The sequence below is a fragment of the Ictidomys tridecemlineatus genome, chromosome 14, assembly GCF_052094955.1.
Source record: "Ictidomys tridecemlineatus isolate mIctTri1 chromosome 14, mIctTri1.hap1, whole genome shotgun sequence".
Classification (NCBI taxonomy): domain Eukaryota; kingdom Metazoa; phylum Chordata; class Mammalia; order Rodentia; family Sciuridae; genus Ictidomys; species Ictidomys tridecemlineatus.
Genome location: NC_135490.1, coordinates 9,842,847 through 9,870,395, shown reverse-complemented (window position 1 = coordinate 9,870,395; position 27,549 = coordinate 9,842,847). Strand labels below are relative to the sequence as shown.

Here is a 27,549-nt window from a genome sequence, read left to right as displayed (position 1 = left end):
AGAAAATAAGATAAGTAAGATAAGTGTGGGGCGAGAGTTGGGCTTGAGGAGAAAGTCTAGGTGGGTAAAGTTCCTTTTTGAGTTTCTTTTTATATTCTTTTTGATTCAGGTAAGATCTTTGATTCCTGTTTTCTAGGAGTGCTGGTAATTTTCTTGAATTTTCTTCTCTCTTTATTATGTTTTTGTTCTGTTTTGCAATGCTGGGCAGACACTGCAAACACACTGCCATTGAACTACATATATCCCCAGACTTTTTCACCTTATTTTGAGATAGTGTTAAGTTGCCCACTCTGGCCTTTAAGTTACAATTCTGCCTCAGCTTCATGAATAGCTGGAATTATAGGCATATGCCACTGTGCCTGGCTATGCTCTTTTGTTAGCTTTTGGGACATTTCCAAAATTGCCTAACAGGATAACGAAGTACCCTTAAGAAAGCATGTTCAGTTGGGTGTGGTGTCGCACACCTGTAATCCTAGTGGCTTGGGAGTCTGAGGCATGAGGATCACAAGTTCAAAGCCAGCCTCAGCAAAAGTGAGGCATTAAGCAACTAAGTGTGACTCTGTCTCAAAATAAAATACAAAATAGAGCTGGAGATGTGGATCAGTGGTTGAATGCCCCTGAGTTTAATCCCCAGTACAAAAAAAAAAAGAAAAAGAAAGCATGTTGTTCATTACAAAAGATAACAAGTATTATTAATATGCTGACATCCTTCCTAAATAATTTGGAAAGCTTAGAATGAGTCACCATGCAGTTTAGCAAAATCCAGTATCATTTATACAAAAGATGTTGACTTAGTTTGATGTTTATCTAAGTGTAAGAACAAAATCTGCTTTCAGGTAATGTGGCAGTATTCACTTAGCATGGTTTTTCCCATGTATCAATCAGAATAGCAGATGTAGCAAGGTCGGTGAAGAATGATCGGAGAGATCTAGGCTAAAGGGAAGAGAATACAAATAGAGCTTTGATGATTAAGGCTTCATGAAGAAAAAGAGATTGATTTATTTTGTATGTAGGAATAAATTCACAAGAGATAGATCCCCTAATTTGTCAGGAATATTGTAGAGAGAATACATGAGAAACTAAAGAAAACGCCCTTACACTTTGTTTCAAATCAGAGTTCCTATCTACAAAATAAGATTATTTTTCCAGCTACAAGGTTTTGACCATTTTTATTTTTCATTCATCCATCATCCAAGGCAATGTTTTTCAGAACGTAAAACAATAGAATATCTGGGGCATGTATTTAAAATGCAGATTCCCACACTCCTCCAAATTGCAAAATCAGAATTTGGCGGTTATGTAACTTCATCACTTCAGCTTTTTAAAAAGCCTTTTGAAAATGTCACCTAATAGAAAAGGTTAAAATTGTCTGCATTACAGTACCAAGATAATGAAAAAAGTTCCAAAATGCATCTTGATGCTTATATTTAAAATATTTCAAAATAGCTTTCTTAAGAATGGAACATAACATTTTTTTAAAAAGTTCACAAAATCCTAAGTGTGTAATTCATGATTATTAATAAAACATACTTGAGTAACTCTCCCATGAATCAAGAAGTGGGATATTACCAGCACTCCAGAAGTTGCCTTTTGCCCTCTGTATCCCCCATACCCTCTCCTCCCAAATCATGCTATGAATTTGTTTTGCCTGTTTTGAACTTTATATGGCACATTTTACAGAATTTAAAATCTGGAATTTATAGGGTTTTGCAGAGACTTTTTCCTCTATTTAATATTTTTTATTCTTTTTAGTTATACATGACAGTAGAATATATTTTGACATATGCATACGTGGAGTGTAACTTCCCATTCTTGTGGTTGTACATGATGTGTGGAGTTACCACTGGTTGTATATTCATATATGAACATCGAAAAGTTACATCCAATTCATTCTACTGTCTTTCCTATTGCCACTACCCCTGCAATTGTGTGTTAGCATCCATCTATCAGAGAGAACATTCGGCCTTTGGTTTTTTGGGATTGGCTTATTTCACTTAGCATGATTGCCTTTAGTTCCATCCATTTACTGACAAATGACATAATTTCATTCTTCTTTATGGCTGAATAATATTCCACTGTGTATATGTACCACATTTTCTATACCCATTCATCTATTGAAGGACACCTAGGTTGGTTTCATAGCTTAGCTATGGTGTATTGAGCTGCTATAAACATTGATGTGGTTGCGTCACTGTAGTTTGTTGATTTTAAGTCCTTTGGGTATATGCAGAGGAGTGGGATAACTGGGTCAAATGGTGGTTCTGTTCCAAGTTTTCTGAAGAATCTCCATACTGCTTTCCAGAGTGGTTGCACCAATTTGCAGTACCACCAGCAATGTATGAGTGTACCTTTTCCCCCACATCCTTGCCAACATTTATTGTTACCTGTATTCTTGATAATCACCATCTGACTGTAGTGAGATTAAATCTCAGGGTAGTTTTAATTTTTGCAAAAGTTCTTAACCTTTCTGTGGATTCTTTGGAGAGCCTGGTAAATTTTGTGAACTTCTAATCACATAAAATACATGAGATTATATAGGAAGCCATCTTGAAATTATCAATCTTTTAAAAAGGGGCTGGGGCTAAGCTCAGTGGCAGAGCACTTGCCTAGCATGTGTGAGGCACTGGCTAGATCCCTAGCACCACATTAAAAATAAAGTAAACTTATTGTGTCCATCTACAACTACAAAAAAAGTTCAAAAGTATTTTGGAACACTTTAATACTGTGATTTGTTGCCTACAGCCATAACCAGAGGAAATGTTGGATTTCAGCAATGTGAATATGAAAATTTATCCCCACCTCTACCACATTCACCTCTACCACATTCTATGGATCTTTGAGGGTTAGTCATCCATGAGCCCAAAGTGCAGAACTCTGGAATGCAGTCTCCTTTTACCAGTAAAAAAAAAAATTTAGTTCAGGCAACAGAATTACTTAACTCTGATACCAGATCTCCACATGTTCTTATTCTCAGCCCATAGCTTTGCCTACTTTGACTGGGAAGCAGTAACAATTTGTGTGCCAAATCTAATTTATACAACAAAATAAGAAAACATTTATGCTTTCTATCTATGTCCTGATTTTGTTATAAATTTGAGACTTTAAAAAGTTAGGTAATGCTTCTAAGTTAGGTAATGTTAGTTAAATAAATAAAAGTTAATTCTCTATAACTTGAGATAATTATTCACACTGCTAGATGCTGGTTATAAAATGGGGGGGCACCTTCTATTTGGTATGAGACTAATTATAAATCACAGAAAAATCTTTAATAGTTATATCTAATGAGAAAGAGATTTAAACCTCAGACTTTAAAATATAGGTTGAGCATCCCTAATCTTAAAATGATAAATCTAACATGCTCTAAACTCTAAAACTTTTTGAGCACCAACACAATACCACAAGCAGACAATTTCACACCCAACCTCATGTGGTATTTCATACTAAAAAAATGCACACAAGGGCTGGGGTTGTGGCTCAGTGGTAGAGTGCTTGCCTGGCACAATTATCTTAAACTCCATGTATAAGGTATATATGAAACAAATTTTGTGTTTAGACATGAATCCTAACCCCCAAGATATTTTATTTTGTATATACCCAAATGTGAAATTTGAAACATTTCTGGATCCCCAAGCATTTCAGATAAGGATACTCAACCTGTAGTACTCAGCCTATAGTTGCTATTAAGAATGACCTCTTCCATAGTCAGTAAATGCCTTTTAGGGAATTAAAAAATTGATACTTCAACCAAAAATTTTGAGACTGCCTCTTTCCCCCTTTAGTTACTGTTTTTTTCTTCAAGAATAAAAAACCTAAATCATTCCTTTACATGAATAAAGACCTTTGTGTGTGAAAAAGGCTGATTTTTATCAGGGAATTTTTTTTTATTTAATTATTTTTCACAACTCAAAACTTTTAGTTTTATATAAGATCCATGTTGCTGGGCATGTAATCCTAGAGGCTCGGGAGGCTGAGGCAGGAGAATTGTGAGTTCAGAGCCAGCCTCAGCAATGGCAAGGCACTAAACAACTCAGTGAGACCCTGTCTCTAAATAAAATACACAATAGGGCTGGGGATGTGGCTTAGTGGTCGAGTGCCCCTGAGTTCAATCCCTCGTACTTCTCCACCCGCCCCATCACCCCCACCAAAAAAAAGTTCATGTTTTCTCAGATTGATATATGGCTTCTTTTGTTGGAACCTTGAATACAACAAAGTGTGTACTTGGGAGGAACACTTTCTGTTTTTATAACTTCAGGGACAAGGTTTAATAAAGCATGTAGTTTGGGGGTTGGCAGAAGACAGAAGGAAGCACTTCACGGAGATTAAAATGGTGAGCCATTGATCTGCAGTATGGATTTAATTGATTATAGTATCATAGAATTTACTTGATCTTCTGGACATTTGGGTCTTTATTGCATCATTATTCATACACCTTTGCACATGTTCTTTTTTTTCAGTGGATCACACTATGACTTAAAATTACTAATATTTGAAAGTATTTAATATTAATAAACTTTTGGGGGGCTGGGGATGTGACTAAAGCGGTATCGAGTTCGCCTGGCATGCGTGCAGTCCAGGTTTGATCCTCAGCACCACATACAAAGATGTTGTGTCCTCCAAAAACTAAAAAATAAATATTAAAAACTTTCTCTCTCAAAAAATAAATAAACAAACAAACTTTGGAATGATGTCCTCCAGAAAAGCTATGTAAGCATGTACTTCTAGTATATGATTTTTGTTCATTCTTCCAGCACTATAATAGTAGTCATTATCATGTTTTACGTTTTTTTGTCAGTTTAAGGGGAAGAAACAACAAGACATAGTGGTGCACGCCTCTAATTCCACCTACTTGGGAGGCTGAGGCAGGAGGAACCAAGTCAGAGGCCAGCCTGTGCAATTTAGCAAGACCCTGTCTCAAAATAAATGAAAAAGGTTCAGTGTTAGCACTTGCTTACCACAGGTGAGGCCAGGGGTTCATATTCCCAGCATCACAAGAAAGGGGAGGAGGGCATTATTACTTAGTTTTGATTACTAATGTAGTCATATGTGCATATTTGCTAACCATTTTTATGTGAATTCTCTGTTCATGACCTTTGGCATCTTTTAGGAGAAGTGTTAATAGTTTTCCTAAGGGTTTTTAAAGACTTCTTATACATGAAAGACATTGTCCTGTTGCCCTATAGGTAGTTCTGTTGTTTTGTTTTGTTTTAAGGAACCTCTGTATAGTGGCTGCATAGTGATTTCCATAGTGGCTACACTGTGTATGTGGTGTATTTTTAACATCATTAAGTAAACATACTTAGAAAAATACACAGGACACTAGTACTTTCATATAACAAATATCTAGATTGTCTCAAAGTAAATAGGACTGGGCTGGGCACAGTGGTACATGACTGTAATCCTAGCAACCTGGAAGCCTGAGACAGGATGATCACAAGTTCATGGCCAGCCTCGACAATGTAGGGAGGCCCTCAGCAACTTAGTGAGACCCTGTCTCAAAAAAGGCTGGGGATATAGCTCAGTGGTAAAGCACCCCAGGGATCAATCCCAAGTAATCCACTTCACCACTTAAAAGTGTCATGATCCTCTGTGATGTAAGAGTTTATGTTTCTTAAACAAAACCCAAAAAACTTCTTTGATTTCGGTGATGTCTTGTTTGAGTGGCACAGTGTTGAACACACAAGATTGTTTTTCTTCACATTCACTCACCATACTTGATTCATGCAGAGAACAGTGCTGTCCTGGTCATTATAATCTAACGGCCCCTGGCCAAGTTGTAGGAAAGTCTTATGCTGGCTAGGGGCTCAGCTCTCCCAGTCTGCTGTACATCTGTTTTCTGTTACTGCTCCTGTCATCTCTGCTGTTAGTCTTTGTCCTATGGGTATATTAGGAATTCTTCTCTAACTTCAGTGGTGTTTCAGGAAAGGAGTGACATCTTTCAACTTTTTAGACACAATTTTCTCCTTGTGTGATGTATTTGTGATGTATTTTTGTTTCCTGTTGTGAATAGATGGTGCTTCTTGCAGTCCATTGCAGTTGCCCAACTCCTTGAGATTTTGTTTCAACCCATGCCGCTGTTCTTGAGTTTTCAGAAGGATTTTCTTCTTTTGTTTCTGTACACATTTTCATACATTGTACTTTCTTTACTCCAAAAATATATTGTATGTTTCGCCCTTGCTCTTTACATTGGTGACCTGAGTTGTATGGACCTTGATCAGTTTTTGCTTTTGACTCAAGTTTAACTTATGCAATTATTTGAAGGTGGAGATTCTGTGTTAAATCTCTGTCCCACCTAGATCCTAGTTAACATGGTACTATAGACTATAGTCCCTTAGACAAGTGTTTAGTAAGTGTTTAATGAAAAGACAAAGTTCAAAACAGAATATTTAAAATTGAATTGCTGCTTTATATATTGCAGTTTTTTAGTGTATAATGAAAAATCTTGTGAGACTGGGTGAGTAATTTTAGGTGTAAAATTTACGGCATTTCTTCTGAAGTGATATTAAGTGTATATATTTAATGGATTAGATATTAGGTGATCTAATATGGAGTGTAAGAATGGTAATGAGACCAAAACTCTGAATATGATTTTTATTACTCCCTGCAAATCTCCAAGGTGGCTTAAGTTCTGTGGTACACTTTGTATTAATGTCAGCAAACCTACTCCCTAATAATTAATACTTGTTATCCAAGGACTCTAATATAATTGTGTCCATGAATGAGCAATCCAGATCATCAAGTTATTGGAGAAAAATATAACCTGAAACTTAATTTAATAAAGGTTTTCTTTTGATATGGAGACTAATAATAGGATTTCTTCTCTTCCTCCTCCTCCTCCTCTTCCTCTTCTTCCTCCTCCTCCTCTTCCTCCTCCTCCTCCTCCTCCTCCTCCTCCTCCTCTTCCTTCTCCTCCTCCTCTCTTCCTCCTCTTCCTCCTCCTCCTCCTCCTTCTCCTTCTCCTCCTCCTCTTCTTCCTCTTCCTCCTCCTCCTCCTCCTCCTTCCTCCTCCTCCTCCTCCTCCTTCCTCCTCCTCCTCCTCCTCTTCCTCCTCCTCCTCCTCCTCCTCTTCCTCCTCTTCTTCCTCTTCCTCTTCCTCTTCCTCTGCTTCTGCTTCTTCTTCTTCTTCTTCTTTTCTTCTTCTTCTTCTTCGCCTGGGATAGAACCCAGGGACTCAGACACAATAGGCAAATGCTGATGAGTGAACTTAAACAATTCACTTCATAACTCATGTTTATTTAAAATAGTGGTCCATTAGTAATAACCAGTTATTCTTTGTTTTAAACTATTTTTCCATTGGTTCTTTTTTGAACAATTTTTTTTGATCGGCTATTTAATTATGTAGTCAGAAGATGAAATTGTAAACATTATTATAATTCTCATTTGTTACTGAGGTATTAAGTGTTAACTGAAAAAGTTTACAAGTAGCACCTTTATCAAACAATTTAAATTATATTTTTTCAATCTGATACTAAATGAAATAAATCATCAGTATGTATAAGGCTTATAAGAAGATAAGAAGGGTAGTTTAAGGGAAGGTAAGCGCTTGTTGGTGGCATGGGGAAGGGCGTTGCTGGCTAATGCTGAATGTATATTTAATCAGTAGCCATGTTCTGTGTAACAGTGGTCTTGGGATAGCCTGTTGAATCTGTATCTTCTGCCTCCTTCTTTTCACATAAATGCAATGAGATCATTGCATTTCTGAGAACTCTTAAGGCTTTTCAGCAGTGAAATAATCAAAAGACAGGCATCAGAAAGGATAAGGGAAAAAACATTAAATAACAGGTAGGAATTGACTCCCTAAGGTAGACAAAGTATAGCCTCAGCCAGCTTTTTCTGAGCAAGCTTTAAAAAAAAAAAATCTGGTTTTTCGAAAAACTTCGTAATTATAGATGTTCAGGATTGTTGTTTTTATCAGTATGACTCCAGACTATCTAATGTGTAAATTAGTAATTTGATTAATCCACTCCTTGCCTATTGAATGAAGCTTATTTGTTGAGCTTTAGTCCCCCCCTCAAAGCTTTCTTATTTATTCCTTGACGACCTTTAAATGAAGAAAACAGAATATAATTGTATTTAAGATAAAGCTAACTAATGGAATATCCAGAATTTGCAGGATGTGTTGAAATTGATTACATATTATTTTGAAATATTAATCAACAATGATCCAAATATTTTTGTTTTCATTTTAGAACAAAATACAGTCTCATAGCAGAGGAGAATATAATGTTTACAGCACCTTCCAGAGCCATGAACCAGAATTTGACTACTTGAAAAGTTTAGAAATAGAAGAAAAGATCAACAAAATTAGGTGGTTACCCCAGAAAAATGCTGCTCAGTTTTTATTGTCTACCAATGGTAAGTGCATATCTCCTCTTCAATTCCTACTGCTTGAATCAGTCCCACAGGGCTGCTCACCTTTTCCATGAGGACTTATAAGAGTTCTCTGTGAGAGACATTAAGAAACTTTACCCCCTCCCTCCCCCGCCCTCTCAATTTTTAGATTCTTGAGTACCAGTTGTTATTTAATGCATGTCCCATTTGTAGTGAAAATAACAAGCTGCTTCACCATTGGGTTAGGTTGGTGCTATTTTTGTCACTGTTCAACTTCGTAGCTTTGTGCAAGTTACTAATACTCAGTTGAATTTTCCTCATCAGTAAACTAGAGATGTTAATGTCTGTATTATAGTATTATTGTATTAAATTTAACAACTTTGCTTACATAAGGAGTATGTTAATTTCCTTTCCTCCTCCTTTCTAAGTGTACCTAAGTTCTATTGTATGCTGGTTAGAGTTGACTCTACAATTTGAAGCCCTTTATGACAAGTTAAGTATTGGAAAATTTCCTTTTGTTCCTTTGTATTTTTTTCCCTATAAATCACTGTTGGCTTACCCGTGGTATCTTGGCTGTAAAGAGAATCATTGAGGAGATATTTCAGAAAGCAGATAGCAAGTATATTAGAATTTTAGATTTTAAATTTTAAATCTTTTTTGAGACTGGAATAAGGGTTAGGAGAAACATCTCATTTTCTCAGCCCCCTTGCTATTAATAGGAGAAATTCTAGCGCCTAGATCTCAGCATTTGCAGAGTATAAACTCAAGTGGCTTCTGTGGTAACATGCTAGACGACATTGAATGCCCCTTCTTCCAGTTTATGCCTCATAGCCCTTTTATACTGAAATCTTAGAAATGTGGTGAACAAAATATTGCAACTCTGATGCCATTTTACCTCCTCTTAAGGAACCATTATTCTTATCAGAGCTCTCTATATCAGCCTGTTGAATCTGTATCTTCTGCCTCTTCCTCTTTTCACATAAACTGCATTGTCCTCTCACTAAAAATAAAGTAACTAAAGCCTTTAACTCACGGCATTGTAGGTGGAAGTAGTACGTTTACTTCTATTATGTGTTGGCTTCTAATTTTTTTTGTTTTAATATATATGGTAAAGTAAATTATTCTAAGACTCACTTTCATTGATGTAAAATAATGCAGATTCCTAGTTTGAAAAGTAAAATAGCAGTTGCGGTCATCAAGTATTGGAATATTCATAATAATTTTTGGCAGCTCATTTCTTATAGACTATATCATTTTATTTTTTACAAAAGAAAGTTTTAGGTGTAGACTGAAGTAGAGAGAATAGTATAATGAAGCCCACATGCCTGTCTTCCAGTTTCAGCAGTTGTCAGTACTTCTTCCTTGTTATTTGGAAGCAAATGCCATTTCAACTCATGTGGATTAAATTTTAACTATCCTTCACTTCTTTTTATGTCTACATGTGTTCTGTAGAGCCTTTGTTGTGCTCCTCTGGAAACATAATCACCAGATGAGCCTTTCTAGACCCTAATTGTTATAAAAACTCACTGGCGAGAGAGGCCGCTAGAAATTCCAGTAGCTGGATCAGGAGTGTATGACTCTGTAGTTTTTATTAACAGTATCTCCCAAATAGATTTAGTACATAAATTTAAACTTGCAAAGTTTTTGACTAGTGTTACAAATTATCTGAAGGCACTATACAGTGAGTACATTGTAAATTTTTATCTTGATGAATTCTAAATAAAACACAAATAAATTGAGAGTGCATTATTTTGTTTGTGCGTGTGCTAAAAGTAGTACTTAAAAAATAGGGTCAAGGTGGGAGGATTAACTTGGCATGGGCATTTTCTAAGCTGTTGTGCCTGGGTGATAGGATGCAGAAAGGATAGAGGAAGGAGTAAGACTTAAGCTACATCTGAAATGTTTATTTAAATGGACAAAAATGCAGGTCAGGAGAAATAACATTTGATAAATCTGAGTGAGATCTTTATTTTGTGTAGTTTTTTTCTGTGAGAATTAGCATAATACCCACTCCATACCCCAGTGTAAGGGGTCTTTATAGTCATAAAAATAAGTTCAAAATTACTACTATGGGATATAGTGAACTCACCTAAAATTCAAATGTTTTTATTCTTTTTTTTTTTTTTTTTTTTTTCATCTTTTGCCTTTCTCTGATGTGTGTGGGGTGGGGGCACACACCCGGGATAGAATCCAGCTGCCCTTAACCACTGAATCATATCCCCAGCCCTTTTTATTTTTTTTTATTTTGAGACAGGGCTTACAGTCTCCCTAAGTTGGTGAGGCAGCTTTGAACCTGCAACCCTCTTCCCCTAGCCTTCTGAGCCCCTGGGTTTATAGGTGTATGCCACCATACCTAGCTTCTCTGATTCCTTTTTTATGCCTCCATATTTTAAAAACATCTGACCAGCCTGTTGGCCATGAGTCTTAAATATACAAATATTGCACTCAGAAGTAGGTTGTTCTCAAAGCTTTTGAGTTTTAGACAGTAGCTGCATTCCCACAAAGGAGGGCTTGGTGGCGTGTTTCTCTGCTCTCTGTGTGTTTTGGCAGATGGACCCAGAGACTTTGGGCTTCTAGAATATTTAATTATTTGGCAGTTTTAATGGAAGTTATGGAAGGAGCAGATCTCATTGAGAATCTAAAAATCCTCTCCTTGAAAGATCTTACATAATCTTCCAAGTCTTTAGGTAGTTTGTTTTTAGGGTGTTTTCCCCCCTGTAATACTGCAAGGAACATAACTAATTTCATCTCTTCTAAATGTTTGATAAAGTATATTGTAATTTTTAAAAATCTGGATTGTCATTAAAGATCATTTAAACAGGCCATAAGACAGCTTAGGGATGGGTAACAGGGTTGTCATCTTTATTATCAGTGATTTCAGATATTTATTTGTCCCAGAATATAGAATTTAGGCAGTACTTCTGTCTAAATTATATAAATATGACTGGGGTTGTGGCTCAGTGGCAGAGCGCTTGCCTCTCACATGTGAGGCACTGGGTTCAATTCTCAGACCACATAAAAATAAGTAAAAATAACAAAATAAAAATATTATGTTCATATATAACTTAAAAAAACAGTTACATGTTAAAAAATTATATAAATATACACACTAAATAGTACATAGGAAACACATAGAACTTGGCTGCAAGAGAATTGTAAACAAGATTACATAGAATTTAGAAGGAATAGATTATAGGCTATTATAATTAGTTGTTGTTTTGTTTTGTTTTGATTTTGAGAAGGGCCTCTACAGGAACAAACACTCTTTAAAACAAAGGAAATAAAGATTACCAGGCTAGAGATTCACTGGTATCTCTCTCTAGAAATTGTTTTTGCATTGCTTTTATAAAATGGCTCTAAGTATGAACTGAACTTAATGACTCACTTCCAAAGAATAGAATGTGTGTGTGTGTGGTGGGGGGGATGTGCTTGTGTGTTAGGGAAGCCTAGTTTTGACAAACCTACCAAAGTTGCATAAGATGCTGACATCAGAGCAATCTGGGGGAAGGGTATATGGAAATACTACTGTCTTTGCAACTTTTTTCTAAGTCTAAACTGAAATCCAAAATAAAAGTTTATTTTTAGGGGTTGGGGATTTAGTCAGTGGCTGAGCACTTCTTTGATATGCGCAAGGCCTTGAGTTCAGTCTTGTGTCCTGGGTCAGGGGAAGGGGAGAGAGGGGACAAGATAACTGTAAAGTTTATTCAGAAATTTTGTCTTGAAGGAGTTGGGGCATATGCTTTCAATCCATCAATTTTTTTTGTTTTTGTTTTGGGGAGCTGACACAGGGGAAAGACATATTTAAATGGAGGCATCCAGGGCTATGAAGGAATCTGTGGATTTTTGATAAGATATGCTTAGAGAATGGAGTGAGGGAGAGATGCCTTGCCATTCCAGTTGTAAATAATAAGCAATGTGAAGGAAGTTTATCCTTCACTCTCTTTGATTTTTTTTTTTTTAGATACTGAGCATATTTGTATACCAATTTATGCGTATATGTAGATGCGTTTACATACATACAGTTTTTCCCCTGTAGTTTTTAAAATATATCTTTATTATTTACTTATTTTTATGTGGTGCTGAGGATCCAATCCAGGGTCTCACACCTGTGAGGCAAGTGCGCTACCACTGAGTTACAGCCCCCAGCCTCTACCATGTAGTTTTAATTCTTTAAAGGATTGAGATCTGGCTGGCTTGACTTGAATAGCACATGGAATTTGTATGATTGCCATTAATATATAAATTTGTAATTTTTGTGTATGGTTTTTTACATGATAATTAGAATTTTTATTAGATAAAGGATCTAAAAAATCTTTTGGGTGAAATGTAAAATTATCTCTTAAAATTATTTATTAGTATCATTTATTTTTGAGGACTTCTATTATTCTCTCCTCAGATAAAACAATAAAATTATGGAAAATCAGTGAAAGGGATAAAAGACCAGAAGGCTATAACTTGAAAGAGGAAGATGGAAGGTATAGAGATCCTACTACAGTTACTACACTACGAGTAAGTACTTAAAAAATGATTCAGATGGATAGGATTTTATGTTCATACCACGTATAGCCTAGATTCTGAACAGAATAGGAATAACTGCAATTACAATTCTTAGCCCCCACCAGCAATTCTGTAACAAGGAAAGACATTGAGTTACTCTCATTTAAAGATAGAAACTGAACTAAACAGAGGTCTTGTTGTAGTCAGGGTCAGAACTAGGACTAAAACACAAGGGCATGTTTTATACTGTACCACTGCTCTTTTTATAGTTGGAATGTCCAAGATTAAATTTGAAGATTCGTTTTTCTTCAGAGAACAAAAAAGTGCAAAGGGACTATATGCTTTAGTTGTAACTTAAAAAATACTATGTGCTATGATTTAATTTCTTTTTTTATCTCATTAATTTGAACCACAAATATTTAGTATCTTTCAAGTAAATGGTTGAAACAAAGAAGGCAAATTGTTCACATTGTTTTCTTTTTATTTCCATTTCAAATTGAAAAGATCAGCATCAGTTGCTTTTTAAGTCTGTAATATTATTGCTATTTTATGTTCTCACAAACTAAAATAATGAAGTGTTCTGAACTTTCACTGAACATACTGTAAATTCTATTTTTTTTTTTTCATGTGTTATTGACAGGTGCCAGTCTTTAGACCTATGGATCTAATGGTCGAGGCTAGTCCACGAAGAATATTTGCCAATGCTCATACATACCACATCAACTCAATTTCTATAAATAGTGATTATGAAACTTATTTATCTGCTGATGATTTGCGGATTAATCTTTGGCATCTGGAAATTACAGACAGAAGTTTTAGTATCCACTTTATTTTGGTTTTGGTATTTGGTAAAGAAAGCATATTATGCCCATATTAAATTCATCTTATTCTTTCATATATTTGATTTCTTTTTAAAATATATCTTTTAATATAGGTGGCATCTTATTTTTTTCATGTATTTAAGTGACAACACAGAGGAAAGGTTACTTGATAAAGATAAATGGCTTGATAATTGATTTCAAAATTGATTCATGGAATTTTAAGAGATTTGTATGTATGAAAATGGGAATTTGGTTTTTTAATAATTGAGTTTTTGGTTGAAAAAATTATTGAGTATTATATTTGAAATTTTAATTATAAAAATATTTTCATTAATGTTGGAAAAGGAAATTCATGTATGTTATGATGAAAGATGATATAATGTCAAAAGAAGTTATCCAAACCCTATTTTTGCTCTTTATAACAACCTCCTGAAATTTTCCTGTATATATGTATGTGATATATCAACCTATATACCTGTGCACATTCATATAATATAGATATAAATATACCAAATGTATTTCTTTTTTAAACCTTGATCAGTGGTAGTTGTCTATGTATTTTTCAAATAGTTTATTCTTTCAAAAATTAAAAAATCTTTATCATAATTCACACTCTATCAATAGTATAGAAGAGCCTATTTTTCTGTGTCTTTACCAGTCTTTGAGAAAAAGTCTTTTGTCAGGTTGGGATTTGTCTCAGAGGTAGAGCGTTCGCCTACCATGCATGAGGCACTGGGCTCCATCCTTAGCACCACATAAAAATAAAAATATTGTTATAGCTAAAAATAAATATTTTTTAAAAAGAGACTTTTTCTTTTTTTTTTTAATGAGTTGATTCAGGCATCGTTTTATTTTCAGTCACTTGTATTTCTTTTTATTCTTTTCCATTTTCCCCCCTAGATTTATATGTATACATACTTTAAAGTACTTTTTTTTGTATTGAGTTGATTGAGAAATAATATCCCTTTTTTACTCTCTTGAGGTGTTTTGGTATTCTTTAATAGTTGTGAAGACAAATTTCTTGGCCTTTCCTTTACGATTTCTGGCATTTGTATCATAATTGGGAAGACTTCTACAAACTAAAATTTGCCTGTTGTTCCTGAGAGCTATTTGGTTTTTAGCATTAAAAGTTCTAATACTTCTGGGATCTATACTCACACAAGAGTAGGCTGCAATTCTTATTGTTAGGTTTATGAGTTCAGTTTAGATTTGAGATGTGCAGAATTATATTTGCCAGTTTTTTTTTTTCAAGTGAAAATTCCTTAATAAAATCCTATCTAGATATTGTGGATATCAAGCCTGCCAATATGGAAGAGCTCACAGAAGTGATCACAGCAGCAGAATTCCATCCAAATAGCTGTAACACATTTGTGTACAGCAGCAGTAAAGGAACTATTCGGTTATGTGACATGAGGGCATCTGCCCTCTGTGATAGGCATTCTAAACGTAAGTTTATTTTATCTTTCTTAATAGGAGTTAATGTATTTGGAACTCACCTTAGTCATATATGTCCAGAGCCTCCTGTACTCTGGTAACCTGCCTGACTCCATAAGATGTTACACAGGTTGTTCCTTAATATGCAAAAGCATAGTTTGGCTTTAAAAAAAAAAATAAGGGATTGCAATATTATCCTGAGTTCCGTGTTGTTAAAACTCAGGAATTCCTAACAGGCTATTATGAAAATAATTTTACATAGCCACAAGAAAAATCCTAGTATAAATTTGGATGGATGAAGATGGCATGTTTTTCACCTTGATGATATAGGTAGAGTCAGGTATTTTGTAGAAAATACCAGTCTGGTACACTGAAGTCACAGGTCTCAGGTGGGTCTGGTTCTACTAAATTAGCCATATGACTTTGGAAGCATACACTTTTGAATCTTCATCTTTCAATATCAGGCCATTTTTGTCAGACACATGCCTGTAATCCCAGCAATAAAAGGGCTAGAAATGTAATTTAGTGGCAAAGAGCCCCTGGGTTCAATCCCTAGTTAATAACAATCCCCTCAATCTTGTATGTCATTTTCTTAAACTTTTTGGGGAATTACATTCATATTAAAGCCAGAAAGGAAAAAAAATCACCTGATAAAGAATCGTCAGTTTTTTATTAGCTTGTGATTTTTTTACTTCATTCTTAGAATGTTTATGAATGGTTGTTCAGAAAATTATTTGTTCAAGTCAGAATATTGTTCATATTGCACTTTTATCTCTCTCTCTCATATTTTTGGCTTGTTTTTAGTGTTTGAAGAACCTGAAGACCCCAGTAACAGGTCATTTTTTTCTGAAATCATCTCTTCTATTTCTGATGTAAAATTCAGCCATAGTGGTCGGTATATGATGACTAGAGACTATTTGTCGGTCAAAATTTGGGACTTAAATATGGAAAACAGGCCCGTGGAAACATACCAGGTATTTGAGTTTTTTCTTTCAATGAGCATCTACCTTATTTACTTGGAAGTATTCATAGAGTAGGATTTTTTACTATGTGATAATCCGAATGTACTGTGTGTGTTAACCATTAGATTTTCCATTCAGAGACTCATGGATATGTTGCTTTTCCTCATGTTAAGTGTGTGTGTTTATACACTGTGTGTTTCCAATGCCACTGAATTGTGGTTTTATTATCTGTTTGGTTCAATATTGTCAACTTTGTGTGCTGATATTATGTGGGAAGGAAGCTGCATTCTTTATTAAGGTCTGGGGCGGTATAGTCCTGATAGGGTTGTACAAGCTGCGGCTAGGGAACATGTGGAGAGCCTCAGTTTGGTGTGCCTAGTTGCATGACTCAATGTCTTGTAGGCTGGAAGTACTGTCTTTGACCTAAAGGAAAGGGGCTTGAAAGCTCAAAAGATGGCTTAGGAATTGCTTATTATGGATTATCAGTTCAGGATTCTTTTCTAGGCAGCCAGCCACTACCCTTTACTCATCTGCCCTCCACCAGAGATAAGAAATGAAGTGCACAGCCCAGCAGGGGCAGAGGCCAACAGAAACCTGTTATGCCCTGGACTATAATAGTGTAGAAGACACTTAATGCTGCCTAGGAATACCCAGGTTATAATGATCCCTTTATGTTACACAGTCCCAATAAAAATCAAAGAACAGAATTTCTCAGATTAAGTATCCTTTGACAGACATATAAACCACTCAAGATTCTCAGTGATGGTCTTTCAAATTTCAAAATAAAACACTACATTGAAACAGAAGCAAAGATGTGAAGTACTGCTTTGTTTTCAAAATACATTTGGGTGCCAGCCACGTGGCAGGCTGAGGCAGGAGGATTACAGGACGGCCTAGGCCACCTAGCAAGACCCTGTCTCAAAATATAAAAAAGGCTGAGATTGTAGCTCAGTGGTAAAGTGCTATTGGGTTCAATCCCCAGTACCCAAGAATTTTGTTAATTCTTTACGTTTGTGTAACTGCAATGGTTAATGTATCTCCTGGTTAACCTTAGCATCTCCCCATTCCCATTGAGGATTATTCATTTGGACCTTAGCTTCATACTCTTGAATCATTTGGTGAGGAACATTGTACAAACTACATGCATTGTAAAATGTGCTGAATCACAGTAACCTAGCAGATATGTTACCTGATTTCCCAATTCCTGCCAATGCTAAATTGGATTAATAATTTAGTGTCACCTCATGTACATGTAGCCTATATAAATTCATATATTTTTTTGAATTTGTACAGTCTTGCTTTGCTCTGTTATATGTGATTGGGGGATACTTTCATCTTCATTTTTTTCACATTAGTTACCCATGTTCAATCCTAAACCCACAAGAGTTGCAAGTTCTGTACTAAAAGTAAAATGGACAATTAAAATAAGATTAGGTTGTGGAAAGCATAATTCTGATTTAGAGTATACTTTATTATTCTATTTCAGTAAAAAGAATAGTCAGTAAGTCTCCTTTTTTCCCTCTGATCACAACAAATACTGTGGTATTTGTTAATTTAGCAATATTAATATTGAAATGTATCATGTTTCTCAATCTTCTTATTTTCCATATTTTTTCAAATATCAGTAAATATGGAATTCAAAACAGATACATTTTAATTAGCTTTTGACATTGTGTAAGTAATATGGAGTGATACCATCAACATTTTAAATGATGCACATCTAATAACCAAACCAAGGCTTCACTGCATTGTGCTTAGCATATGAATTTACTTAAAAATATAAGCCCAAGTTTAAATCTGTTCCCAAAAAATGGCATTTTAAAGGAAGTAAGCAGTGTTTTATCAGCAGTTAGTGGACTGAAAAACAAGTAGGGATGATCACACATTGCTCTTGTGTTCTTTTCTTAGTCTCTTCCGTTTCCATATATTTTCTGTTTTAGTCGGGCATTTCAGGATACATGTGGCGTGCTAGAGGGAGTTTTTCCCTGTTGTACTACAGGAAAATGTGCTTCCCTAAAAGGCGATTTGTATTTTGTAAAAGGCTCTTAAAACACTGCTATTATTGTTACCAAGAGTACTGAGATTTAAGATGTTTAGGGGTGTGTGTACCTTTTTTAAATTTTTTTTAAAATAAAGACAGGGACTTTTAAATTCATTTTCCTGATTTGAGTGCATAGGCTCTTTAGGTAAACAGTTTTGTCTTTTCCCCAGGTTCATGAATACCTCAGAAGTAAACTCTGTTCACTGTATGAAAATGACTGCATATTTGACAAATTTGAATGCTGTTGGAATGGATCTGACAGGTAATTCATTTTAATTTGAATCTCTTATTCTAATAGGAATTTTATTAGAAAGAAACTTGCCATTGCATACCTCATATTATAATTGACATATTAGCTAAAAAAGATGGCCAATTTTTTGGGAGGGCGGTTCTAGGGATTGAACTCAGGCACTTGACCACTGAGTCACATCTTCAGCCCTATTTTGTGTTTTATTTAGAGACAGGGTCTCGCTGAGTTGCTTAATACCTTGCCTTTGCTGAGGCCTGCTTTTGAACTCATGATCCTCTTGCCTCGGCCTCCCAAGACGCTGGGATTATAGGCATGCGCTACTGTGTCCAGCATGACCAACTTTTTCTTTTTTAATATTTTTTGTTGTCAATTGACCTTTATTTTATTTATTCATATATTGTGCTGAGAATCGAACCCAGGGCCTCACACATGCCAGGCAAGTGCTCTGCCATTGAGCCACCACCCCAGCCCTCTTGACCAACTTTTTTTAAGTTAACATAGATTACTTCATTTTTCCACCAAGGGAAATTTAAAGTAAATTTAGTAATTTTAGATGTAACATAGCAATACTATGATAAAAATTAAGTGTTGATTTCACTAGTAATATGAAACAAAACATCTGCAACAAATGGTTTTATCTAAATTATTATTTGGATGTCTTCAGGTGTTTTTCTTTTATGAACCAGATAAATCACTTTTCTCACTGGCTGAGGTGGTACACACCTGTAGTCCCGCCTACTTGGGGGCTTGAAGCAGGAGGTTAGCTGCTATTTCATCGAAATGTATGTCATTATTTCCAAAGTTTAAATAAGTCTTGTTTTCAGTTTTCTGTATTATCACTTAATGTGTTCCAGTTAAAACATAATTTCTAAAACTTGTATTTAAAGTAGAGGTATTTTATTTGATAGTAGTTTTATCATAGAAGCTTTATGTGGTTCAAGTTTCATAATAAGGTATTACCAAGGGTAGTAGTACTTGGAACAAATACCTTTTGTCTAGTTTTTATATTATACTCTTCTGATTTTAGCGTGAGTTCCGATGTTAGTTTGGCTGTACTAAGCAGAGAATCCTGTTGGTAGAAATAAGTAAACACTTGGAATGCCACTACTGAATCTGAGGTGTCAGAAAAAAGGAAAACTGGGAAAAGGGGGTGTTGGGAATAGACAGATTTGAAGAGAAAGGAGGTACTGATGTAATAGGATATGATGTACCTGTTTCCTCATGAAGTGGGGGCAGTGGGTGCACATTAATTTGTCACATTTTAATTTTGCACCTGTTTTACATAAGCACCACATGCGAAGTCCATTACCTCTGAATTTATGTAATGACTTTCCTAAAGGCATACACACTCCTACAAACTGACAGTACAGGCATGTAAAGCAGAAATTCATGTTGATGCAGTACTGTCATCTAATCCACAGATCTCTTTACATTTCTACAAGTTTTCTCAGTTATGTCCTTTAGCAAAGAATCTGGTAAAGCACATATTCTAGGATCCTATGTTAAATTTATTTGTCGTATGTAGTTGTATTCTTTGTTCTTGAACAGTTCTTCATTTGAGTGTTTCTTAATTGAAGATTGTCTGATGTTTTCTCATGATTAAATTCAGGTTATACATTTTTGGCAGGAATGTCACAATAATGCTGGCCTGGTGATTCCTTTTAAATTAAAAAGAGCCAAAGATTCAGTGTCTTTAATCCATTGAAACTTCACAAATTCAGAGAATATGGGGATACCAGTCTCATTTACGTAAATAATTTAAAAGCAATAATAGTTCATTATCTTCAGGGACATGGCACCAACTTCAGATTGGTTAAAAGTGTTCTTAATAATAGTAGTAGTCCCTTATATGGAGGAGATAAGTATAACTTTGAACAAATCCTTAGTATCCTATCATTTCACTTACAGTAATAATTTGAACCTGTGAGAAGGAGGTAGTACATAATAGTGGTACTAGAGTAGTAGTACCCCCCCCTTTTTTTTTTTTAATCAATGGACCTTTATTTTATTTCCAAACTACTAAGGGTTTCACACTTGTGAATTTTTGCCTTTGAGAATACTTGGTGAATGTTGAGCAGTGATTGATAGCAAATAGAAGTGACAAGAAAGTGTCTTGATCCTGGGGGTGATGGTGCCCATCTTTAATCCCAGCAGCTCAGAAATCTGAGGCACAAGGATAGTGAGTTTGTGGCCAGCCTCAGGAACGTTATGAGACCCTAATATCCCAAAAAGGTATAGTGCAGAAGTGTCTTGGGCAAGCAAAGTACTTGTCACCCCTTTGAACTTATATATTTTTTTCAAGTATTTATTTTTTTTAGGTGGACACAATACTTTTTATTTTTATATGGTGCTGAGGATCGAACCCAGTGCCTCACATATGCTAGGTGAGTGCTCTACCACTGAGCCACAGCCCCATCCCTGAACCTGTACTTTTAAATATATTTCCTTTAAACGTTTCTATTGGTATAGGTGAAATGGTTTTCTTTAATTTCTTTTTTTTAGTTGTAGATGGACACAATATCTTTATTTTTTTAGTATTTTTATATGGTACTGAGGATCAAACCCAGTGTCTCACGCATGCAAGGCAAGCGCTCAACCACTGAACTACAACCCCACCTCTGAAATGATTTTCTATTGATAAAAATATCATATGCTACTTTCTTGATATTTTTAAGCATTCATAAAATATTATCTGAACTAGATGTACACTGGGACAAGTTAAATAGCTTATAATTTATATCCTAAGCATTGGTTTCTTATGAATAGTTATTTGTACGCATTTGAGAGAAGAATAGAATTCGGAAATCCCATGATGGTTATTCCTTTATGAAGCTGACCAGACCAGGTGTGCTGGCACATGTAGACTCCCAGCTACTCAGGAAGCTGAGGCAGGAGGACTACAAGTTTATGGCCAGCCTCAAAAATTTAATGAGGCCCTAAGCAACTTAATGAAACCCTGTATCAAAATGAAAAATAAAGACTAGCAGGTAGTGGGGCATGGGGCAGGAGCAGATAAGAAAGAACAGAATGAATCAGACATAATTTCCCATATTCATATAGGAAGACATAGTCAGGGAAACGCCACATCATATACAACCGCAAAAATGGGATCCTATTTATACTCCATGTGTGTATGTCAAAATACACTTTACTGTCATGTATATCTGAAAAGAACTAACGATAAATTTTTTTAAGGGTTGGGGATGTGGCTCAGTGAGTAAGTGCTTCTGGGTTTATTTCCTAGTACCAAAGAAACAACAACAACAACAACAAAAAAAAACAGCAGCTGGCTGGCTGGATTGGTCAGTACTAAGAGAAGTTTTACCTGAGAATCTGTCAGCTTTGTTATAGTTTTATTAGAACCAAGTTAACTCTCATATTTCTGGCTTATTCCAGTGATTGAGTTTTGCTAGCAGCCTCCTTAATTCAACTCTGCTTGAAGTAGCTTCTTTCTGTAGAGTACTGGGTTAAGTTTAATCATGAACCATTTTAATAAATACACAGCCCTTTGTTCATTTATTTGACTGACTCTTCTACTTCCACAGCGTTGTCATGACTGGATCTTACAATAATTTCTTCAGAATGTTCGACAGGAACACAAAGCGAGATATAACTCTAGAAGCATCACGAGAAAACAATAAGCCTCGCACGGTTTTGAAGCCACGCAAAGTCTGTGCAAGCGGCAAGCGAAAGAAAGATGAAATAAGTGTTGACAGTCTAGACTTCAATAAGAAAATCCTTCATACGGCCTGGCACCCCAAGGAAAATATCATTGCTGTAGCTACTACAAACAATCTGTATATATTTCAAGACAAAGTGAATTAGGGTTGGCATTCCTAGCGGAAGAGCCCACTTCCTGCTTAGTTGAGATAGTTGAATCTAGCATTCGTACCTATAAAAGAGAGAAGTCCATTGTGGCACCCCTTTCCAGTGTTTGACAGTGTGCCATTCGACAACACATTTTTATAGCTACATGGAGAAAACTCTGTGGGTTATCATTGTAGTGTTCTCCATGCCTGCTAGCCATTTAGGTAAGGGTAGGGCACTTTTAATTTAAATGACTTCTTGCACCATCTTGCCTAATGGACTAGATTGGACTGTATCAACATTGAGTTACTCCACTTTTTATGCCTTCCATTGTGATGACGTCAAACACAGTGAAAGCCTTCAGTCATGCTATGGGATTTGTGTATCCTCATTACTGTATCATTTGTTGGGTACACCCCTTCTCCCTTTTTTAAATTAAATACAGCTCATTCTTACTGTGGCTTGTAGCATTCCTCCTCTCTGGCCTCCTGGACTCTCCCCCTTCATCTCTCTTACCCTTGCTCCTTCCACCCAGTCTTGGTGGTGGTATATTAAGAAAGAAAGAACGAAAGCACACACAAAATGAGTCAGTTTGGGGTCAGTGATAAAGGGGGTATATGTTGCGAACAAATGTTCTAATAACAGTTGGCTGTAATCACTCCTTGCCATGTCTGGCACTGAAAATAAGGAAAAAAAAAACTACTACTGAATAAAAGTGACAAAGAATGGAGAATCTGGTTTTCTTTTTCTTTTAAATCTACCTCTTTAAGCCAGTATTTTGTGTCATACCCTTGGGCACAGTGAAATGAAATTGGGTTTCCATTGTTTTATTGGTATTTTGTTGATTATTTGTAGCATTTTCTAATACATGGGGAAAGAACAGGTGTTCTGTTTGAACATGGTTTGAATACATATTGGTATTAAGGATTTCAGTCTTTAAATGCTACTAGTGTTTTTTTATTGTAGTGATGAGGGTATTGGATACATTGTATCTATACTTAACCCATTTTCTGTTAATGAAATTGTTGTAAATGAGAACCAAATTTGTAGAACTTCATTTTTAAAGACTTTTTATAGTGCTTAATTTAATTTTTGCCTTATTAAATATTAAGTCAAATACTTAAAAATGTTTTTAAGAAGTTAAGCTTTTTTTTTATTATTCATTCATACAGTAGAACAGAAAACTAACGTTGAGTGATTCCATAGGTTAAATTGACACTGCACTATTTTTTGGTTTTGTTTTTGTATTTTATTGCAGTCAAATCAGAATGAGTTGTACTTTGCCACAGATATTTTTCTTTGGTTTCCCAAAGCTACATTAAAGAAAATCTTAAGGTACAGTGTTCAAAAAGTGCTTAATGGACTGCAACTGCTGCCTCAAATAAAAATTTAGTAATCTGTGACTGTGCTTTTCCTAAGTGGTGACACCTTATCCAAAGATGAAAAGGACCCCTGTTTTTAATAGGTGGAATGTACCTTTGTCAGTCCTGCAGAAGCTTTAATGGAAAGAAAAAAATGGACTTTATTTTTAAAAGATGAATTGAGCAGGCATTTATAGCCTTAAAGAATGGTCGTATATTTTGGTTGAGCAGTAATATAAGAGCCATGAATGTAGAGGACTCGAGTGCTTATATTTCCACTACTTATTGTTCTGTTCTCATCTTCAACAATGAAAAAATGATCAAACAGTCCCACCGTAATTCCCTATACACTTATGCAAATATTATTATTATATCTTGTAAGTTAAAATTTTTAGCACACAAAAAATTTTATGTAATAAAATCACTGTATCTTTTGGAGTTAAATTTTGAATTTGTATTTAAACACATTGATTATATGTCTGATAATTCTTAATGGCACTTTTACTAATTGATTTGGGGGCCTTGGGGGTGCGTTCCTAATTTGTGTTATTTATTCTTGACATTTGATTTGCAAGTGGGATATTCCCCCTAACAGAAATATTAATAATGCTCTTTTTTCTGATTGGATATCTTTCAAGAAGATCCTTATGGGAGGTGGTTTCCCTGCAGTTTGGTTGCATGTCTTGAGATAAAACCATGAGAAAGCTCTTGGAAATTCTCTTTTTATTCATCAGTAGCTATGATGATACTCATCCATGACACTAAAGGTTAGTTTTATATATTTAAGAGAAACAATTGCTAAAATTAAAATGCCTCTATCAAGGGAATGCTATTATAAATTATTGTAACATTATCTCAAGTATTTTTTAATTTCTTTGGTGTAGCAATCTATAAGCCCAGCCACTCATTTTATATGGTCATGGTTAATTTTTTTATTAATAAAAATTATAGAATAAACTTAGTCTTGTCAAGTTGCTTGTATTTCCTATTCTCTTGCCACTAATACAGTCTTTCCCTTAAAGAAATTTCATTCTATTAATTTTCTTAAATCTTTACTTGGTGGCTGGGCAATAAGAATAGTTAATTTATAAATACAAACACATTTTTATATGGCAAATAATTACCAGGTATTAAGCTCCTGTGAAGCCCTTAGTCTCTTGAGTTTAAAAAAAAATGCATTTATGCACTTTTTTCTTTTACAAAATTGAGGTTTCTTTTAAACCTTAAATTGAGTTAATTGTGGTAGATATGCTTTTAAAGAAAATGGAAAATGAACATTGAGCTTCTTTTAGTCTATAAGAAAGTAATGTGTTTACTAGAAAATTGTGTATGTAAAAGCTAACAAGTACTGATAAAAGCTTTTTTAAGTGAAATTTAAATTATTTTCTTTGGGAGTATTGCTGGAATATCTTATTTATACTTCACATAAATTGAAGTAGAGATAATAATGTACACTTCAGGAAGAACACAAGTGCCACCCCTACAAAAAATAAAAACTGGAAAGGTGCTGGGCATTGTGGCATCTGTAACTAACCAACTCTGGAGGCTGAGGCAGGATAATCACAAGTGAAGGACAGCTTAAGCAACCTAACGTGTCAACGGGGTATAGCTCAGTGCTGAAGCACCCTTGGGCTTCATTCCAGTACCACAAAGAAAAGCAGAATAAGATAGGTGATCAAGAATCAAGTTTCTTTTGTATTTGAGAATATCACTATTTTAAGTATCTCTTTTCAGATGGTACTTCCAAGCTGTGTGTGTGAGAGACAGAGAGCCAGCACAAGTGAGCATGTTTAGAAAGTTGTTTACACTCCTCCCCCAAAAGTCTTGGAAACATACCTTACTTCATATTTTCTAATTATTCATATGAGTCAGATTACAGCTCAGGTAGTACTCTCATTAGATCCTTTAGTAACCTATGGTCTGAGTGTTTTAAGATGGTAAAGATTCCTTACCACTGAGGTCGACATTTTTAATAATTCGTTTCAATGTTTTTTTACATAGTGATATTAGACTGGGCAACCTCTTTCTCTATTCCAATTTAAACTTCTACTTGATACAGGCTTAAAGTATTAACTTGAAAATTTCTACCATACAGTGGTACAGTGCATGTCCAACAAAAGGCAATGCAAAGTTTAGGGTTTTGTTTTGTGTTGGTTTGCTTTTTTTTGGTAGACATTAAACTCAGGGGTGCCTTATCACTGAGCTACATACTCAACCCCTTTTTATTTAGAGACAGGGTCTTGCTAAGTTGCTTAGGGCCTCACCAATTTGCTGAAGCTATCCTCAAACTTGTGACCATCCTGCCTTAGCCTCCTGAATTTATGGAATTACTGCACTCAGCAAAACTTTTTACAGGGGAAAAAAAGGATTTGGGAAAACAAAGTAACTAGAGCTAAATACTAAGTACACAGTTCAGTGGTAGAGTGCGAAAGTAGCATGATAAAGGTGTTGGTTTGTTCCCTAGTACCACAAAATAATAATACTATCATTAAAACGTGGTCAGAGGAGGGAAACTCATTGGTCCTGCTTTGACAGTATTCTACTTACTGCACCTTTATATTTGAATAGTTTTGAGTTCTTCAAGGACTTTCCAGCTAGGGGGACATAGGTTAAGTCTTGAACAGAATTTATAACTTATTTTTGAGAACATAGACCTGGGAGTTCTGTTTCTATACTAGAAGAGCTTTATGTTTAAAAAACAAATTGAGGTTTTTAAACCAAGTTTTACATTCCCAATACAACCACTATTCAACATGACCCTGGAGTAAAGTCTGATGTGGTCAGACCTTGTTTGGAAAAGGGTAAAAATGTAATTGGAAGACTGTTCCAGTCTGGCAGGATGGCACACACATGTAATCCCAGCAACTCGGGGCACTGAGGCAGTAGAATCTCTGTATAAAGTTCAAAGCCAGCCTAAGCAACTCAGTGAGACCCTTTTTCTATAAGATACAAGATAGGGCTGGGGATGTGGCTCATGGTCTAGTGCCCCTGACTTCAATCCCTGGTACACCCCTGCCAAAAAAAGACAAATTTTGAGCTACACTTTTCTTTCAGACTATGTGTTAGCAAAATCATACCCTGTGTATAATTTTAAACACTTCTCACCTTTACAAGGAAACCAGGAACTTTATTTTGCACATTAATTCAAATCTCTATAAATCCCTTATAGTATTCTGGCAGCTGGGGTTGTGGTTCAGTGGTAGAGTGCTTTCCTAGCAAATGTGAGGCCCTGGGTTTGATCCTTAGCACCACAGAAAAATAAATAAATAAAGGTACTGTGTCATTTACAACTGAAAAATATTTTTTAAATAGTATTCTGAATGCATATTGTTTTGGACTTCTGTTTTTAAGGTAGGAAGAAATGCTACCAAGAACATTTACTTAGACCTGGTAAATGCAATAGACCCTGATTTTCATCCTCAGCACACAGCCCCGCCCCCCCAAAAAAGGAAATTTTGTTACTCAGAGAAAATAATAATCACATTTTCATGTGTTTTGTTTTTGCTCTTTTAGGCACAACATATTTACATGTCTTATTCTGCACTTAATATTTACACCTTGAGCAGTTTCTCATATTTTCTGAAACCAAGATTTTCATGACTACAGTGCCTCAGTTATCTCATTAGTTAGCCAGTCCCTGTTGACGTTTTTGTTTTTTCAAGTAGGAATACTGGAATAATGAATATAGCAATCTTGGTGTGAGAATCATTAGGATATATTCCGAAAAACAATGTATTAGTGGGGTGTGATGGCACGTGACTGCAATCACCAGTGGCTTGAGGGGCTGAGGTGAGTGAATCCCAATTTTGAAGAAACTTGGTGAGAACCTGTCTCAAATTTTAAAAAGTGCTGGAATGTAGCTTAGTGCTAGAGCACTCCAGGTTTTATTATCACCAAAATAGTAACATATTAAGGGAGATGACTATGTTTTAGATCTGATGCATAATGGCAAATTTCTCTTCCAAACTTCCAAAAAGTTTCACCATAAATATAGGGGATTACCCATGTTTCACACTTATTACTGAACAAAAACCCATGTTTTATCTTT

The 27,549-nt window shown here is 35.4% G+C and overlaps 1 protein-coding gene across 7 annotated transcripts in view; it reads left to right on the top strand.

Annotated features, from left to right (window-relative positions):
• Window positions 1–22,873, top strand: part of Ppp2r2a (protein phosphatase 2 regulatory subunit Balpha) — a 68,736-nt gene extending 45,863 nt beyond the window's left edge. For 5 of the 7 annotated variants that reach the window (XM_005339889.4, XM_040292624.2, XM_013365001.4 and 2 more), the window contains 7 exons: window positions 8,187–8,352; window positions 12,725–12,837; window positions 13,466–13,643; window positions 14,928–15,092; window positions 15,885–16,054; window positions 18,254–18,345; window positions 21,879–22,873. In XM_005339889.4, the coding sequence (XP_005339946.1) occupies window positions 8,187–8,352; window positions 12,725–12,837; window positions 13,466–13,643; window positions 14,928–15,092; window positions 15,885–16,054; window positions 18,254–18,345; window positions 21,879–22,158 (1,164 nt within the window). In that variant the 3' untranslated portion in view covers window positions 22,159–22,873. Of the gene's footprint in view, window positions 1–8,186; window positions 8,353–12,724; window positions 12,838–13,465; window positions 13,644–14,927; window positions 15,093–15,884; window positions 16,055–18,253; window positions 18,346–18,997; window positions 19,116–21,878 lie in introns of those variants that run through there. The other 2 variants (XM_078030863.1, XM_078030864.1) reach the window with 2 other exon arrangements.
• The last annotated feature ends 4,676 nt before the right edge of the window (window positions 22,874–27,549 follow it).